An 18,747-nucleotide genomic window follows, 5' to 3' on the forward strand; every position below is an offset into this window, starting at 1 on the left:
TTATAACCATATTGGTCCTCCTCTTGTTGATGTAAATTTGGTAGCAATAACATTGGCAAAAACTAATGATGTAATTGCTGATAATTTAATTAAAATGTTTAATGATGGACCAGAAGTATCTTTTAATGGATCTCCTACAGTATCACCAATAACTGAGTTTTTGTGAGCATTTGATCCTTTGCAATGTTCTTTTCCTAAAGCACCTGATTCAATATATTTTTTTGCGTTATCCCAAGCTCCTCCAGAATTAGTTGATGAAAAAGCTAGTTGAATACCTGATAAAATAATACCTATTAATAAACCAGCTGTTGCATATTTTCCCATAAGCATACCAATTATAAGTGGTGAGAAAACTGAGATTAGTCCTGGTACAATCATTTGTCTTAATGATGCATCAGTTGATATTTTAATACATTTTTCATAATCTGGTTTTTGTTTACCAGATAAAATTAAAGGAAATTGTTCTAAGCATTCATTTAATACACTATTTGCTGCTATAGCTACTGATTTCATAGTTAGAGCAGAAAATAAATATGGTAACATAGCACCTATGAGTAAACCGATAATAACCCATGAGTTTAATATATTTACATGACGTAAATTAGCACTGCTTGCATATGCTCCAAATAAAGCAAAGGCAACTAAAGCTGCAGAACCAATGGCAAAACCTTTTCCTATAGCTGCAGTTGTATTTCCTGCAGCATCAAGTATATCTGTTCTTTCTCTTACTTCTGATGGGAGACCAGCCATTTCTGCAATACCACCAGCATTGTCTGATATTGGTCCATAAGCATCAATTGTTAAGCAAATACATAAGGTACTTAACATACCTACAGCAGCTAATGCTATACCATATATATCACATAATCCGTATGATATACCAAGTGTTGCACTTAAACAAATGATTGGAACAAAGGTACTTTTATATCCTAATGATAAACCATAAATGATACCAGTTGCAGCTGAAACTTTTTGTGTGTTTGCTATTTCTTGTACTGGACTAAAAGAATAGGAAGTATAAAATTCGGTAGTAAATCCAATTATTAATCCAGACCATAAACCAACTAAAGCTGGTACAATAATTTTCCATCTTTGAATATCTTTTAAATAATTATATTTTACTAAACTTGGGAAACAAACATATCCAATAGCAAGGATAGCTAGTGATTGTAATACAGTTGATAATAATAATAAATATTTCAATGATCTTTCTACATCTTTTTTATCATTAATTTTAACGGAGTATGTAATAATATAAAATGTTATCATACTGCAAATAACACTGAAACTGACAAATAATAATGGAAATAAAATACAATGAAATGTATTACCAGTAGATCCTTCAGCAACTGAAATGACTGATGAACCAATAACTAATGCTGCACACAAACTTTCGGCTAAGGATCCAAATAAATCAGCACCCATACCAGCCATATCACCAACATTATCTCCTACATTATCTGCAATACATGCTGGATTTCTAATATCATCTTCTGGGATACCATATTCATTTTTACCTGATAAGTCAGCACCTACATCAGCAGCCTTGGTATAAATACCTCCACCTACTCTTGAAAATAAAGCAATAGATGAACCACCTAAACCAAAACCTGCTATAATTTTAAATATTTGATTATCTGGTACTGCATTTTTAAACACATATGTTTTATAAACAACAATTAATAAACCTAAGGCAATAATACCAAAGGAAACTAATGAAAAACCCATAACAGTTCCTGCATTAAGGGTTACTTTGAAACCTTTATCTAAACTTTTCCATGTTTCGTTTGTTGTTCTTACATTAGCATAAACAGCAATTTTCATACCAATATATCCACATAATATAGAAGTTAAACAACCAAGAACGAAACTAACAGCAGTATAAGTATTAACGAAAAATCCTAATAATATAGAAAATACTATAATAAAAACAGCTAAATACTGAAATTCTTTTTTTAGAAATGCATTAGCTCCATCAGCAATATAAGATGCTATTTCTTTCATTTTATCTACTGGATTACCACCATCTTCTAATTTTTCTGCCTTATCTTCTGGTCCTTTAATATTTATATTACTTACCCATATGCATTCTATTATGGAAAAAATTAATCCAATAGTAGGAGGGAGAAATAAAAACACATAAAAAGCATCCATTTATGGATATATATATATTATAAATTATATATAAGTATAAAATAATTATATCTATTATAAGGAATATATATATATATATATATATATTTACCTTGTAATAAATAAATAAATAAATATATATATATATTATTTTTTACAACATTTCAAAAAAAAAAAATTATATATATATTAAAAATATAAAATTATATTTTTTATATGGTGTTGGTGAACAGTACACTCCCAAAAAAAAAAAAAAAAAAAAAAAAAGAACAACCAATGAATGTAATATGAAATAGAAACGAAAATATATATGGAAAAAATATATAAATAAATAAATATATATATATTATTTATTTATTTTCATAAATTTAGATTTACTTAAAAGCTTACATAAATATTTGTAAATATTACCATTTCCATAACGGACTACTATATATATAATATATACATTAAAAAAAAAATTATTTTAATTTTTTTTTTTAAACTATATTATTTTTATATTAAAAAATATAAAAATAAATATATAGCAATTTACATTTAAAAATATATAAAATAAATTAAAAATAATATAATTAAAATTTAAAAAAAAAGAAAAATAAAATAAAATAAATCTGTAATGATATTTATATATATAGAGCATATATAAAATAAAAATAGTTATATCGAAAAAAAAAGAAAAAAAAAAAAAAAGTTATGCATATCTATATATATACTCATATTTATATATAATAAATTAAATATAAAAATAAACCTTTTATTTCAATTAAATATATTTTTATATATACATATTTAATATACATATAATATATATATATTTTTTATTTTATATAATGAATTAAAAATAAAGAAATTATTATATATATATAAATATTAAATAGATTCTATTCATTTTTATTTTATGTAAAAATAAAAAAATTATAGGTATATATTATATATATTATATATGGAATAAAAAAGCCTTAAAAAAAAAAAAAAAATATAAAATAAAGTTGTTATTATATATATATATTTTTTATATTTATAATTCATAAAATTATATATATTAATATATAAATAATATATAATATTTTGTATATATCCTATGTATGAGAAACATATGGTATTTTATTGTAAATTTATTCTTTTTAAATGCACCGAAAAAAAAAATAAGAGAAACAACTTAAACCCATAATTATTTGTATATGCGTAAATATTAAAAATACGGGGATATTTTTAATAGAATAATACATATAAAAAATATATGTATAAAAAAAAGTATAAAGCATATTTTATTTATATAAAATAATATATATTACGTTTAAATATAAGTATAACATATTATATATATATATATATAATAATAATATTATATTATATAATGTAGTAAGGGTTCTATAAGAAATCCAAGGTATATATTTAAAAGCAATAAATTAATAAAAATTGTACATATATATAATATATATATATATATATAAAGAAGAAAAAAAAAAAAAAATAAGAAAATAAATAAAATTAAGGGGATTCCTTATATATATAAAATATACAATAAATATAATTATTCGTATTTTCTATTAATATGCCAAGAAATGTATAAAATAAAATATCACTCTTTTGTTCAACTAATGTACATTTTTATTATTACCATTTTATCTTTAGGATATTTTATATACATATGTAAATTAATATATCTGCATTTATGGATATTTTGAAATTTTTTTTTTTTTTTTTTATCAATTATTATTATAAAAAAAGGTGTCGAAAATAGAAAATAGAAGATTATATATAAATATATAATATAATTAATAAAAAAGTAAACCTATATATTATATATTACAACAAAATTTTTATTATAATATAGTACATAATTTTATATGTGTTTATTTTAATTTCTTTTTTGGGGAAAACATAATTTAAAATAAAAATGAATATTTTTAGTATGAATCCTACAAAAAAAGAAATAATATAATATATAAATATTTCTCAAGACCTAAAAATTATTCAGAAATAAATTAATATATTTATTGTGCTAATTTTTTTTTTTAATGTAAACAGGTTTCAAAATATCATTACAAGTATATATATATATATATATATATTATAGAAGATTGTTATAATATTTAAAATAAAAAAAAAAATTATAAAAATTTTATATATGTATTCTGTAATAAAACCGATTTTATTTGAAGTCTGATTTTTTTTTTTTTTTTTTTTTTTCTTCCTTTTGCTAAAATATATTTTTTTAGTAAACAAATAAATATCATAATTTTATACTTTTACACAATGTTTGTGTTATATTTAAAATTCTTGTATTAATAGAAAAAAAAAGTATTAATACATATTTAAAATAATTTAAAAGCTTGGAAGATAAATATATATATATATATATATATATATATATATATATAATAAATAAATATGTAAAATGGCGTGTATGTTTTTTGTTTTTTAATTAATTATTTATTTTTTTATATATTTTGATTTTTTATTATATAAAATAAATAATTTTTTTTATTAATACAATAAAGGTTTCTTTATTTATATGACTAAAACAAATTGGTATATAAAAAAAGGCAACACTATTTTTAAAATAAATCAAAAAGATAAATGTTAAGTCAATATGCAACTCTCTATGGTGGATTTTTAATTTTTCACTTGAGAAAAAATTATGTATTAACTCCAATATTTAGAAGTATGTATAAAAAATATTATATATATAAAAATATAAGTGTTTAAAAGTATTGTATAAATGTTAATATATGGAAATTATTTTGTACTATAAAATATATACATATATATATTAAGCTTTTAAACAATATATTATGAATTAAAACATTTATATTTAAATTTGTTGTTATGATAAAATAATAATATTTGAAATAAACCCATATTTAAGTTATGTATATATGCAAAAGATGATTATATATTTTTTTTTAATAACTTAGGTAACAAGATGTCCAAGAATATATCAAAAGAAGCAGTAAAATATAAAATATAAGATAAAAGAATAATATAATAAAATAATAATATAATAATGATGATAAAAAATTAACATACACATAAATATATATACATGTATATCTTATTGTTAAATATATAAATATATATATTTATATATTTTCTTTGACAGTTAAAAAATGCTGTGGAATCACTTCCTAGTTATATAAAGAAAAAAAATGAAAGTTTTCTAATCACACTGCGCGTTAAGCCGAACGCAAAAAAAACGTCTATATGTAAATAATATAAAAGAAAATTTTTCATTTGTCATAAATTTAAGATAAATATATATATATATATATATATTATATATATGTCTTTATTTTTGTTTTAGATTTTAATCAGGACAAAGAAGTTTTAAATATAAATATACAAGAACAGCCTGTTAACAATCAATCCAATATAGCCATTATAGGCTACTTCTCTGATATATGTAACTGAAATATTAAATATAGAACAAAAAAAAAAAAAAAAAAAGAATAATATACATGTTTATATATTTCGTCATTCATTTTGTTATTTTTTTTATTATTTTTTAGTAAATTTGAAAAAAAGAGATATATCAATAGTATCAGGATTGAAATCAAGAGACAAGGTAAAAAAAAAAAATTAAAAATAATATATTGAATATATAAATTTTAATACTTAGTCATTAACACATTCCAATATTAAATCAAATTAATACATAAATATATATGTTCCCCTAGGTTTTAATGGTTTCAAATATTTCCTTAGATGATTTAAATAACAAAATTGAAGAAAATGTTGAGTGAATAATTTATTTTTTTATTTTTTTTGTCATGATATTATTTAAAAATGCCATATATAATTACTGTGTTATATATATATGCACAAATTGTTTTTGAATAAATTTTTTACATTAAAAAACTATTTAAATAAAATGTATATATTTTAGTTCAAAATATATAGAATATTTTAATTTTTTTTTTCTTAATTTTAAAATATATTAACATAAAATAAAATCAAAAAAAAATTTTTTTTTATATGAGGTCCAAAAAAAAAATATCAAAAAAAAAAAAAAAAAAAAATATACTAACACATACACAAAATGGAATATATTATATATATATATTATATATATATTTATAACAATGTATTAACAAAAATTTTTAAATATTTGATACTATAAGATATTATATATTAATATTGTATATATATATATATATATATATATATATATATATATATATATATATTCTTTATGTTATATGAAAATTAAAAAAAAAAAAAAAGGAATGTTTTGATATATATTTCTATTGAAAGGTATTATTAATTTATTTATGAGTTGCATTATATGTTATAAATAATTTTTTTTTTTTTTTTTTTTCTTGTTTTAAAAAATATATATTAGTACTCTCATTATATATACATAAAAGATGATCCAATTTATAAACATAATTAATAATTAATATTTAATAATTAATAATTGTGTGTTTATTTATTGGTAATTCTTTTTTTTGCTGTTGAAACTGCGGGTTCTTGAATTTTGGGCATTTCTTCTTTATCTTTTTTTTTATTCTTACTTGCATCATCTACAGTATTTGATTTGTCTGTAATTTCTTGATATTTTATCATTAACTTAAATTCCCTTTTACATAGAGAACAAAGTAATATGGCAAGTATACAAGCTGGTACTAAATAAAGAAGAGCTGGTTGAGGATGTTCAAAATAAAAGAGCATACAATATGTAACAACTAAACCTAATTCATAAAATATTATGATTGTATAGAAATAATATTTCTTGAAAGATTCATGTATAGATATATCATTAAACATTTTCTTAAAGTTTCCTTTATGTATCTGATTTTTAAATAAATAATAATCAAAACGTAAACATAAAGACATCAATATTCCTGGTATAATAATATCTCCTAAACCAAGCATACTATAATGTACTGGATCTGTTGAAACTGGAAATAACAATTTTACAGGTGCTTCAAAAGACTACAAAGATAAAAATATATATATATATATATATTTATATTTATATTTATTTATTTATTCATTCATTCATACATATTAACCATTCTTGTTATAATCTTTTGAATTTACCTTGGCAACTGTAACCATGACATCGTTTCCAAAAACCCAGAAAATATCATATACAAACAAACCAGACTGTAAATAGAAAAAATTAAATAATGCATAAATATATACATATGCATAAATAATCAATTGTCCAAAAAATTATACATATATTCCTATATTTTTGTATATTCCTTTTGTTCTTACTAATAATAAGAATCCTATTAAAAAGTTGCTAAGAATTACCAACGATATGGCCTAAAAAATAAAACAAATAAAATATTATATTTTAAAATATAATATAAAATATATAAATATATATATATATATATATATATATGTATATAATAACTTGTGATGTTTTTTTAAATTACTTGAAAACAAAAAGAAACTGCCAAAACGTTATGTGTAATAAAGTCTTTATAAAATATCCAACGTAATCCTATTGCAAAGCTAATTATTAAGAAAACTATTTCTCCTTTATTAGTATTGAATACAATAGGTTCTACATTAAGAAAAAAAAAAAAAAAAATATATATATATATATATAATAATAATAATGTGAAGAAAAAGGAATGTTCTATATATTTATAAGAAATTTCATTTTCCTTTTATATACCTTTATATATAAAATTTGGTAATTTGAAAGTTTTGACATATTCATCTTTTTTAAAAAAGTTTGGAAAAAGAGGTTCCTACAAATTAAAAATATATATATATAATATTAAAATTATAATATTTATATAATAATATATTTTTGTGGACATAACATAATAATTGTATCCACCTCATGGTAACTATAATATATATTATTCTTATCAATCACTTTCTGTTTTTATGAAACAAAAATTGGAACATTCGATAAATGTACAATATGCAATTAATTACATTCGTACATTTCATATATTATAAACAAATATAAAATATACAAACACTTATATATATATATATATATATATATATATATATATTCTTATTTATTTATATAATTTTTTTTTACCAATATGGTTGTAAATACACCCTGTAAGGAAAATACACCCGCCAAGGTAAGGTAAAGAGTCAATAATAAATTCACATAGAATGGATCTAAGAACTTATATGCAAAATATCTAAATAAAAAAAAAAAAAAAAATATATATATGTATATATTTATATTAACATATTCTTTCTTATATATTTAATTTTTTTTTTTTTTTTTTTTTCTCTTTCTATTTTATATTACAATGTAAGCAAAGCTGCAGATCCAATTACTGGAAACATCATAGCATCATAAGCAGTAATGTTGTCTGACTTTTTGGTTTTATCATCAACCTATAAAAAAAAAAATTTAAATATATATATATATATATATATATATATATATATATATATATAAATACTTTTATAATTATATAATAACTTAATTTTATATATAATAATATTGTTCTTTCTTGATTTATGTTTTTAAGATTTCTTAGACATGAATAATAATTTTATATTTTCTTTTTTTCTTATTTTCTTACTTCTAATTGTTTCAAGCTATCATGACTTCCAATATATATTGTTATGAATGTATACAAAAACATTTGAGCCATCAAAGGGATTACAACAAACTTAGACAATATTATAGTAAGAACTAAAAAATGAAATGAGAAAAAAAAAATGTATATGTTACAGCATAATTATATTTATATATCATATATTCAAAAAAAATAAATATATAAAATATAAATATGTCAAAAAATATATATATATATATATATATATTAATAACATTTTATTTTTATTTTTTATTATTTTACCTATAATAACATAACAGGAATAATAAAATATGGTATTACCCATATTCTCACTCTTCATTTTCTTATCTTTTCCAATTAAAATAAATAAATTAATATATTTAAAAAAATTGATTTTTTGTTACTTTCCCTTAAATTATATTAATATATAATTTTTGGTTTTTTTAATAGAAATATAATTTTTACTAAATAAATATATATCTGTATAAATAAAAAAAAAAAAAAAAAAAAAGTTACAGTTATTAGTTTTTTCTTTTTTTTCTTTTTTTCTTTTTTTCTTTTTTTTTTTCTTTTTACTTTATTTTATTTTATTTGTTTTTTTTTTTTACTTTTTTTTATTTTTCTTTGTTCGAAATATATTTATGAAATATAATAACTTTTAGTATATTTTATATAAATATACATTGAAGTATTTAATAAACGATTATTGACAATTTTTTGATACAATAAAAAAAATATATATTTTTTTATGTATTATATTATATATATGTTAAATAAATATTTCATTATATATTATACAGAATATGAATAATATATAAAATGTATATATATATATATATATATATAATATATATGTTTAAAAAAATGTTATATTATTGTAGTATATATTTTATACAAATATTACATATATATATATAATACGTATATAACATTAATGATTAAATATATTTTTTTGTTTATACACCATAAATAAAAATTTATCGTCCTAAATTTTTGGATGAAAATGTTATTTTAATATATAATTTTTTTTTCGTATTTTTTTTATTTTATTTTTTTTTATTTTAATTTTTTTTTTTTTTTTTTTTTTATTCCATTATATACATAAATGAAAAATACACATATGAATAAATAATTAAATATTTCATATATTAAAAATAAAATAAAATAAAATAAATAAATAATAATAATAAATAAATAAATAAAAATATTATTATATATATATAATTAAATTATTGAATAGATAAATTATATAATTTCCATTATTTATATTATACGTAAATATAATAATATGTATGTAAAAATTATATTATTATCCGCAAACATACATTATTATTTTATATATATTTTTTGTATTTTCCCGATATTAAATGTTATTACTATTTTTGAATTTATTTAGTAAAAATTATGTTATCAAATTAATATCTTCATTTTTCTTTTTAAAATAATTAATATACTGTAGACATAAATGTAGTACAATATATATAATATATATATATATATATATATATATATATATATATTTGTATATTTATTTTTTTTGTTCTATTTATACGTATTTGTTCATCAAGTTATGTTTTTTCCGCCTCTATATAACTACTGTTTTGTTAAATATAAATAATTGTTTATATATAATAAAATACCAAAAAAAAAATATGTATATATGAAGGAATTCAATGATACATTATATATATATGTAATAATTAATTAAAATATTTATATAATTAAATGTGAATATAACAATATATATATATTTTTGTATGATTTTCCTTTTTTACATGTGTTTATAATTTGGCTAAATTAAAAAAGAAGAATATTAATATAAATTCATCTACATCAATTTTTAATTATAAGGATTATTTATTTGTTATTAAATGTATATACATACATACATATATATATATATTTATTTATTTATATCATTTGTAAAACCTTTGAATTATCAAAAGAAAGAGTCTTGTAAAAAATATAAATAACTCCCAGTAGGAAAATCATCCATAGTACTTACGAAAAAAATGACATATAATGATATTTGTAATAAAAATTATAAGGATGTTGCAAGAAGTGATACTCGATATGATTTAAGTTTATTTTATAATGTAAGAGATAATGGTAAACAACATGATTTTTTGATAAGAAAAAATGATACATTTAGTAATATTGAAGAATTGTCTCAGAATTATATTGATAATGAAGAAGGTATAAAAGAAACAGATGAAGGAGATCAAAATGGATACATAGAAATAAATGAAAAATTCAGAAATGAGAACATATTTAATGATTATGAAAAGAATGCTTATTATAATAACCTGATGTATTTAAATAATAATAAAAATAAGGACAACACTACTTTAAATAATCATCATGAATCGTTCCAAAAATACAACACACAAAATGATGTAATGAAAACGATATCAAATTGTAAAACGTATGATGATACATATCATTACAACTTAACATGGACAAAAGAATATTTAAATAGGAATAATAAACAGAACAGTGACGAATATAATTATATGAAAGAAGGAAATGAAATTATGCTTCATCAGTCCATGGGAAATATAGAAAATATGAATAAAAATTATACAAATAATTATGACCAAAAAGATCATCAAACTTTAAATTATAATTCTTATCCTTACATTGATTATTCGAAAAATCAACAAAGTTCTTACTCTCAACAAACCATGTTAAGTCTTGAAGAAGATAATAATATATATAATGTTATGAATAATAATATGGAATCACTAAAGACATATGATGATATAGACAAGTCGTTAGAAAATAATTATATGATATATAATAAGGAAGATCAAAAATTTAATACAGAGGATTCGACAAAAAATGATGAAAACATATATCATATTTATGTAAAAAATTTTCCTTATCAGAAGGATGAACATACAATAGAGAACATATCATCAGAATATTTTAATCGAATTAGAAATGAAAATGTGAGTAATGAAAATATGGAGAATTATAATTTTAATATAGTTAAAGAAAACACTTATATAAAAGATCATCAAAATTTTATCTCCACGAATGAGGAACATTGTAATAAGGAAGAAAGTTATAATGATTGTATTATTGGTAAAGACTCTAATAATGTACAAGGAAAAAATAAAAATTCAGAAAAAAGTTATATTTCTTATAATGATAGTAGGAAATTTAATATTACATCACAAACAAATGATTATGGATGTATTACAGTAAAAGAATTAGATATAAATAAACATGATATAAAAGATGATGAATTATATTATTATAGATCCAATAATAATATTTTAAAAGGTCTTCATAATGATGATATTTATAATAATAAAAATAAGCCACAAAATGCAGAAGTAAAAACAACAACAAACAAAAATTTATATATAAAACAATTAGATAGTGATAATGATGAAAATTGTACATTACATAAAGAAAGTGAGAAAAAAAGAATTAATATGTTCTCTTACTACATGAATAATGACAATATAACAAATAAACTAGTCAAAAACGCATCCATTAATATGCATGATCGTGTAAATAAGACAAATACATTTAATATTATGAATAAAAAGGAAAATTTAAGTGGAAAAGAATATTTATATAAATATGTAGATAACAATTATGAGATGAGTGATATAAAGAATTGTATCCCTAAACCAGTGTTGTATACACAAGACAAATTTGATGTACCTACAATTATTGAAGGTATAACTACAAGGCATAAAAATGGAACTGTATCAGAATGTAAACATGATACTATAATAGAATATAATAATAAATGGAGATTAGTTAAGGGTAAAGAATTTCACATAAATCAAAATGAAAATGTCAAATCAATACAAGACTCTGCAATGAAGTTCCAAGAATATTTAAATAAAAAAAATGAACATACCAAAAAGATAATAATGAATAGTAAGTTTAATAAGTTAACAGGAAAGGTAGATGTAAATCCATTTATTAACAAATTAAATAGAATAAATACAAAAGGATATTATGAATATAAAGATGTTTTAGCTAGTTACCCTTGTTATTATGGTATGCAAATTAAAGATGAACAAAAGGAAGAAATAAAACAACAAAGTCAAAGATTTTACAAAAGTTATTTAAAAAAAATATATAATAAATCAAATGAAAATGAGGAACAAAAGGTAGAACCTCTGAAAAGGGTAATAAATAAAAAACAGAATATGGCCTTATGTGGTGACAATTTATTAAAAAGTAGAATAAAAAACACAATAAGAACAAAGGTTAAAGAATATTTAAATATCAATTTGTTTTCTGAAGGATTATAAATGCATTGATTGCATTTAAAAAAAAAATAATAGGAAATTATATGATATAAGTATATATATATATATATATATATATATATATATATATATATATGTATGTATGTATGTATAAATTTTGTTTTTGTTCTTGTTTTTCATTTAATTTTACTTTTATTTTATTTATTTTTTTTATTTAGTCTAATTATTTATTTATTAATAATATAAATTCTCGAATTATTACTGTAATGACTCATTTGTTTATCTTTATTATTCTACTTTTTTAATAATAGATTTAAAGACAAATATGATCATATACTTTTAATAAGGAAATAAAATAATAAACATAGTATACTTTTATTAAATTACTTAGTTAACTGCTTTATAAATAAAATATATTGGTTCTTTTTAAAAATGTAAAATAAAAAAAAGAAAAAAAAAAAAAAAAAAAAGGGAAAAAAAATATATTTTCTTTTTAATGTTCATTACTTTCTATATTAAATGATACATGTAACAAAATGAGAAAAGTTATAAATGTGTTTACACGATATTATATATATATATATATATATATATATATATATATATATGTATGTATATGTGATATTTATTCATTTATTTTATTCAAGCTGCGTATTTTTCGATAAGTTGTTTTAAGGCTGAATCGTTTGCTCCTAATAAAGTATCAACAGGTGAACCATTTTTGTAAACTTTAAAGGTTGGCATGGAAGTAATATTTTCCTTTTCAGTGACTTCAGAAACTTCATCTACATCAACTTTAATAAAAACCATTTTTGTATAAGTTTTGGAGCATTCTTCATAAAATGGGGCAATTCTTTTGCATGGTCCACACCATTCAGCAAAAAAATCGACAATAACTAATTCGTTTTGTGAAATGATGGAATCGAATTCTGAGATATAAAAAAATTTGAAGTGATATATATATATATATAAAGGTGATACAGCAATATCATGTATATTCAAAAAGATATGTATCATATATATATATATATATTATTCATATTAAACTTATTATATTGTGGGCATGTGCAAAAAGTTATGTAAACATATAATATTACACTCATATATCTTATAAATAATATGCATTAATTATATATATATATATATTTATATTTTTTTATGATCTTTATTATATAATATTTATATGTAATAAAAATATATTACCTGCTTGACTAGTTACAATTTTTACCATTTTGACTTTATTGTAATTTTAATATAATAGTTAAGAGATATATATTTTTTATGAATAACTTTTATATAATAAAATTAGTATATAATATAAAGAATAATTAAAGAATATTTTTTCTTTTTATTAATTCTTAATTTTTGGGAAATTGCATATGTTCTTTTGATAATATAAGAATAAAAAAAAAAAAATAAGAAATAAAAAAAATATATATATATATATATAAAAATTTTGTATATTTATAATATTATTTATATATAATATAATATTTATTTTATTATTATTTTTTTTTCTTTTGACGTATCCTCATATGCATGATGTATTTATTTTTCGGATCATGTATTTTCGAATAAAATAAGGAGAGGAAAGGGTATTTATACATACCTATTTATATATATTAAATATATATAGTATATATATATTTTATATAAACATATATAATTTATTTTTTACACAATGAATAAATATATAAATAAATAAATGTATACATATTTATATTATACTTATACCTTCTTATAATTAATAAACACATAATATATATACTTAGATTCACTTCAATAAATTTTATGAAATTTAAAAAAAAAAAATATGTATATAAATATATATATAATAATTATTATAACATAATAAAATATATACTTTTAAAAAGAACTATATGGGTACACAAATTGTATAAGTTCTTATTCTCATATAAAATTCCCAAAAAAAAAAAAAAAAAAAAAAAAAATATGGGACTTCACATAGTAATATATATATATATATATATATATATATATATATTTATTTATACACATATATTGTTAAATTTAAAATAAGTGTGTTCAAAAATATTGAATATAAAGACAATTTGGCTTAAAATGAAAAAATATACACAAGTCTAAATGAATATATTATATATATATATTTATTTATATATATTTTATGAATATTAAAAAGTTTGTCTTTAACTGTACAGCTTTTTTTTTTTTTTTCAGAAAAATGTAATAAGCAAATATGAAAAAAAAAAAATTTATACCTTAAATGTATGCAAATGTTAATATTTTATAATTTCAAAAATATTTCAACTTATTTTATATTATATGTGTAATTCCTATATTTTGCAACTACAAAATGTTCTTAGGGAATTTTATTTGTCCATAAATATTTTATCAGTTATATAAATAAATGAAAAAAAGGTACACAATATAATTCTTATTGTTAAGGAAAAAAAAAAAAAATTTAAACATTCATGTAGATATAAATAAATAAAAATATATATATATATATATATATATATATATATTTATGTCTATATGTATAGAAGTAATCATGTATATATGTTATATTACAAATATATTATTAATCCTATTTTTGATATAACATAATAAATACTTTATCACCATATTCAATTATATTTATATTTGCTTTATTTTTTTTTTTTTTTTACCCTTTCATTCCATTAAAAAAAAAAAAAAAAAAAAAAAAAAAAAAAAAAAAAAAAAAAAAAAAAAAAAAAAAAAAAAAAATTAAAAATAAAAATAAAAATAAAAAATGAAAAATCAAATAAAAAAAAAAATTAAATAAAATGAGAAAAAAATAATATAAAAACACATAAACATGTTCATATAGTTATATAAATAATCCTGAACATAAACTTAATATATATTTAGTCGAATGATGTACACACATACAAAATATTTATGCATAATACATACAATAAATTTGGTATGAAAGGATAATTGAATATGTGATATGTTACAGAAATAAGCTCACAATAAACATATATACATAATATTTGAAAAAAAAAATATATGTATTTATTATTTATTCTTTTACAACTGTTCATTCTTTATCCTTCACTTTTTACATTTTACTTTTAAACTTTTATATTTTTTTTTTCTTTCTATTTTATAAAGAGGCCTAAATTTCATTTCATACTTATACTGTTGTAATAACTCCCTGTGCTTCGTCATATAACTGTTGAGTTATATATTTCTTTGTCAAAAGGTGTGTTATAATTTTTTTTAAATCTTCAGGATATTTTGGTATATCTAACATAATATCTTTTATTGAGTTAAGAACTTCACGTAGACCACCTTCTACATTTTTTTCTGAAATAATATTTTTATTAAATAAATGATCAACAAGTTTGTAAGATAAATTTAAATCATTATTATTAATATCTACATTAAGTACAAAAATTTTTTTCACAACATAATTACAAAGATCATGATATAATGGCAAGAATTCGTCTACATATAAATAAAATTCTTCTTCATCAATATATGAATAAAAATATTCTAATAAAGTATTATTAATTTTCCTTTTCAATTTCATTTTTTCATATGTATCATCTTCATCCCATATAAAACTAATATTATTTAAATTAAGTTTACTTTTGTCGTTAATTCTTTGTTGTGTTTTATTACAAATCATCATACCAGTAACTCCTCCTATATGTAATTTATAGATATCACTTAAAAATGCTGGATAAAGTACATCATCATAAATACAACGTAATAAAAATTTACATGTCATTTCTTTTGCTTGTGGGAAATCAATTTCATAATCATCAATATATCCAATAATTCGAATAAAAGCAATAACAATATCTGTTTTTGATACATATTTTTCACACAAATTATCTAATAAATAAGAGATATATTTCCTACATATATTATTCTTACTAAAAGATTCTATAATACTTATTCTAATAAATTCATGATAAAACAAATTATTTGAATTATTTAGAAATTCAATAACTTCATTTGTATCACCATCATTAAAAAAATCTATTAAGAAATCTCTTGATTTTTTCTTAAACTCTTTTTTCTCATCTTCAACTTTTTTTATATTTAAATCTAATACCCACAATAAAGTATCATTCCATATTTCATCTTTCAACTTTTTTTTTTCATCAGCTAATTCAATATTGTTATTATACATATCATAATAATTATTATTATTATTATGGTTGTTGTTGCTATTACTATTCACATGATGACTATTATTAATATTATCATTATCATTCATATTATAATTAGTATCACCATTTACATTTGTGGTATCATTAATATTGTGATTGTTCTTATCTTTTATATTTTTATCATCAGCATAATATTCGTTTACATTTGTTACATCATTTTTTTCTTCAATTTCTTCTTCATGTAGAGCCTCTTTCATGAGAAGCTCTTTTTCTTTCATAACATTTTCTCTTAATTCATTTTCGCTAACATTAAATATACCTAATGTATCAAAGAAAGCTGTTGGTAACTTAAAAATATAATTTTTATCAATAATATTATCCAATATACTAAATCTAAGATATTTTAAAAATATATCATAACATAAAGGACAGTCTAATTTGATATCATCTAAACTCAACAAAATTTTTTCAAAAGCTCTTTGTACTTGTTCAGGTGTTATCAATTTTGTTATATTTAATATATTTAATAAACAAGATACATTCATTTGACTTTCATCATCCTTATCAAACGATTTCCTAATAAGCTGTAAAACTAAGTAATCATTATATATCTTAACATTTAAGGACTTAATATCTTCAATAAATTCTTGTATATTATTACTTAAGAAAAAATTATCTATTAATAAATCACATTTTTTCTCAAATTCTTCAAAACTTAAAATATTTACATCCTCAAACATTTTATTTTTCATATCACACACTTTTTGGGAATACTCAATTTCTTCAGCATTGACGACAGTATAAAAACAATTTTCATCTTCTATTTCACTATCATATATTGGATCGTTCATATCAACATATTTTTTAGTTAGAAACATTTGATCTTTAAGCAAGTTAACTTTCTTGCTTTTCTTTTTATTCACACCCACCATTCTGTTTTGATAATATATAGATGAAAAAAAAAAAAAAAAAAAAAAAAAAAAATATATATTAATAGGAAAAATAAATGAATAAATAAATGAACAAATAAATAAATGCGATAATAATATAATAAAAAAGATGTATATAAATAGAAGCCTAAAAGTAAAATGTATACATATATATTATTATTATTATTATTATTATATCTATTTATTTAAATAAAGTGGCAATATATAAATGTTTGTTTAAATGCTAAAGTAAATATTGTATATATTATATATTATTTAAATATTAATTTCTTATAATTTTAATATATATATATAAATATGTTATATTATATATATATATATAAATATATGTATATATTCTTAATTCATATAAATTTTAAAAAATTAAATCATTTCAGTTTAATTAGAAATATATACAAAACATAAGAAACTACTAAATATTTAAATCACAAAGGTCTAAAAAATGAGAAAAAAATAAATAATATATAATAAAAATGTATAATTATAAATATATACATATATATAAATATTTATTTGTATCTAATAAAATGTATAATCTTTATATTGAAATGTGGAGCGCTTTATATATATATATATATATATATATATATATATATATATATATATATATATATATTTAAAAGTTGTATGATATGATCATACATTCTAATTTCTATAAATATAATATTAATAATTCGATAGATTTTTTTTCATTTATAACTTTTTATTTTTAATATATAAATATATTATATATTAAATATATATACTAAAATAAAGAATAATATAATAATATTAATTA

At 18.3% G+C, this 18,747-nt stretch overlaps 6 protein-coding genes across 6 annotated transcripts; 2 read left to right on the forward strand and 4 right to left on the reverse strand.

Moving 5' to 3' along the window:
- Positions 1 to 2,154, reverse strand: PADL01_1456800 (V-type H(+)-translocating pyrophosphatase, putative; the record flags this gene model as incomplete). Its single annotated transcript, XM_028684863.1, has 1 exon — positions 1 to 2,154. One exon carries the CDS (start codon positions 2,152 to 2,154, stop codon positions 1 to 3), a length of 2,154 nt encoding a protein of 717 aa, XP_028540899.1.
- A 2,562-nt stretch (positions 2,155 to 4,716) lies between these two features.
- PADL01_1456900 (conserved protein, unknown function) lies at positions 4,717 to 5,879 on the forward strand (the record flags this gene model as incomplete). The annotated part of the gene is made up of 6 exons (XM_028684864.1): positions 4,717 to 4,801; positions 5,055 to 5,089; positions 5,240 to 5,342; positions 5,441 to 5,539; positions 5,646 to 5,701; positions 5,814 to 5,879. The coding sequence occupies 6 exons, from the start codon at positions 4,717 to 4,719 to the stop codon at positions 5,877 to 5,879; spliced, it is 444 nt and encodes a 147-aa protein (XP_028540900.1).
- A 682-nt stretch (positions 5,880 to 6,561) lies between these two features.
- On the reverse strand, positions 6,562 to 8,991 carry PADL01_1457000 (signal peptide peptidase; the record flags this gene model as incomplete). The annotated part of the gene is made up of 9 exons (XM_028684865.1): positions 6,562 to 7,071; positions 7,180 to 7,245; positions 7,360 to 7,410; positions 7,527 to 7,657; positions 7,772 to 7,847; positions 8,153 to 8,261; positions 8,375 to 8,463; positions 8,655 to 8,767; positions 8,934 to 8,991. 9 exons carry the CDS (start codon positions 8,989 to 8,991, stop codon positions 6,562 to 6,564), a joined length of 1,203 nt encoding a protein of 400 aa, XP_028540901.1.
- Positions 8,992 to 10,663: 1,672 nt separating this feature from the next.
- On the forward strand, positions 10,664 to 12,931 carry PADL01_1457100 (conserved Plasmodium protein, unknown function; the record flags this gene model as incomplete). The annotated part of the gene is made up of 1 exon (XM_028684866.1): positions 10,664 to 12,931. One exon carries the CDS (start codon positions 10,664 to 10,666, stop codon positions 12,929 to 12,931), a length of 2,268 nt encoding a protein of 755 aa, XP_028540902.1.
- Positions 12,932 to 13,531: 600 nt separating this feature from the next.
- On the reverse strand, positions 13,532 to 14,120 carry PADL01_1457200 (thioredoxin 1; the record flags this gene model as incomplete). The annotated part of the gene is made up of 2 exons (XM_028684867.1): positions 13,532 to 13,818; positions 14,093 to 14,120. The coding sequence occupies 2 exons, from the start codon at positions 14,118 to 14,120 to the stop codon at positions 13,532 to 13,534; spliced, it is 315 nt and encodes a 104-aa protein (XP_028540903.1).
- A 1,911-nt stretch (positions 14,121 to 16,031) lies between these two features.
- Positions 16,032 to 17,951, reverse strand: PADL01_1457300 (conserved Plasmodium protein, unknown function; the record flags this gene model as incomplete). The annotated part of the gene is made up of 1 exon (XM_028684868.1): positions 16,032 to 17,951. One exon carries the CDS (start codon positions 17,949 to 17,951, stop codon positions 16,032 to 16,034), a length of 1,920 nt encoding a protein of 639 aa, XP_028540904.1.
- Between the last annotated feature and the right edge of the window lie 796 nt (positions 17,952 to 18,747).

The sequence above is a fragment of the Plasmodium sp. gorilla clade G2 genome, assembly GCF_900097015.1.
Source record: "Plasmodium sp. gorilla clade G2 genome assembly, chromosome: 14".
Classification (NCBI taxonomy): Eukaryota; Apicomplexa; class Aconoidasida; order Haemosporida; family Plasmodiidae; genus Plasmodium; species Plasmodium adleri (nom. inval.).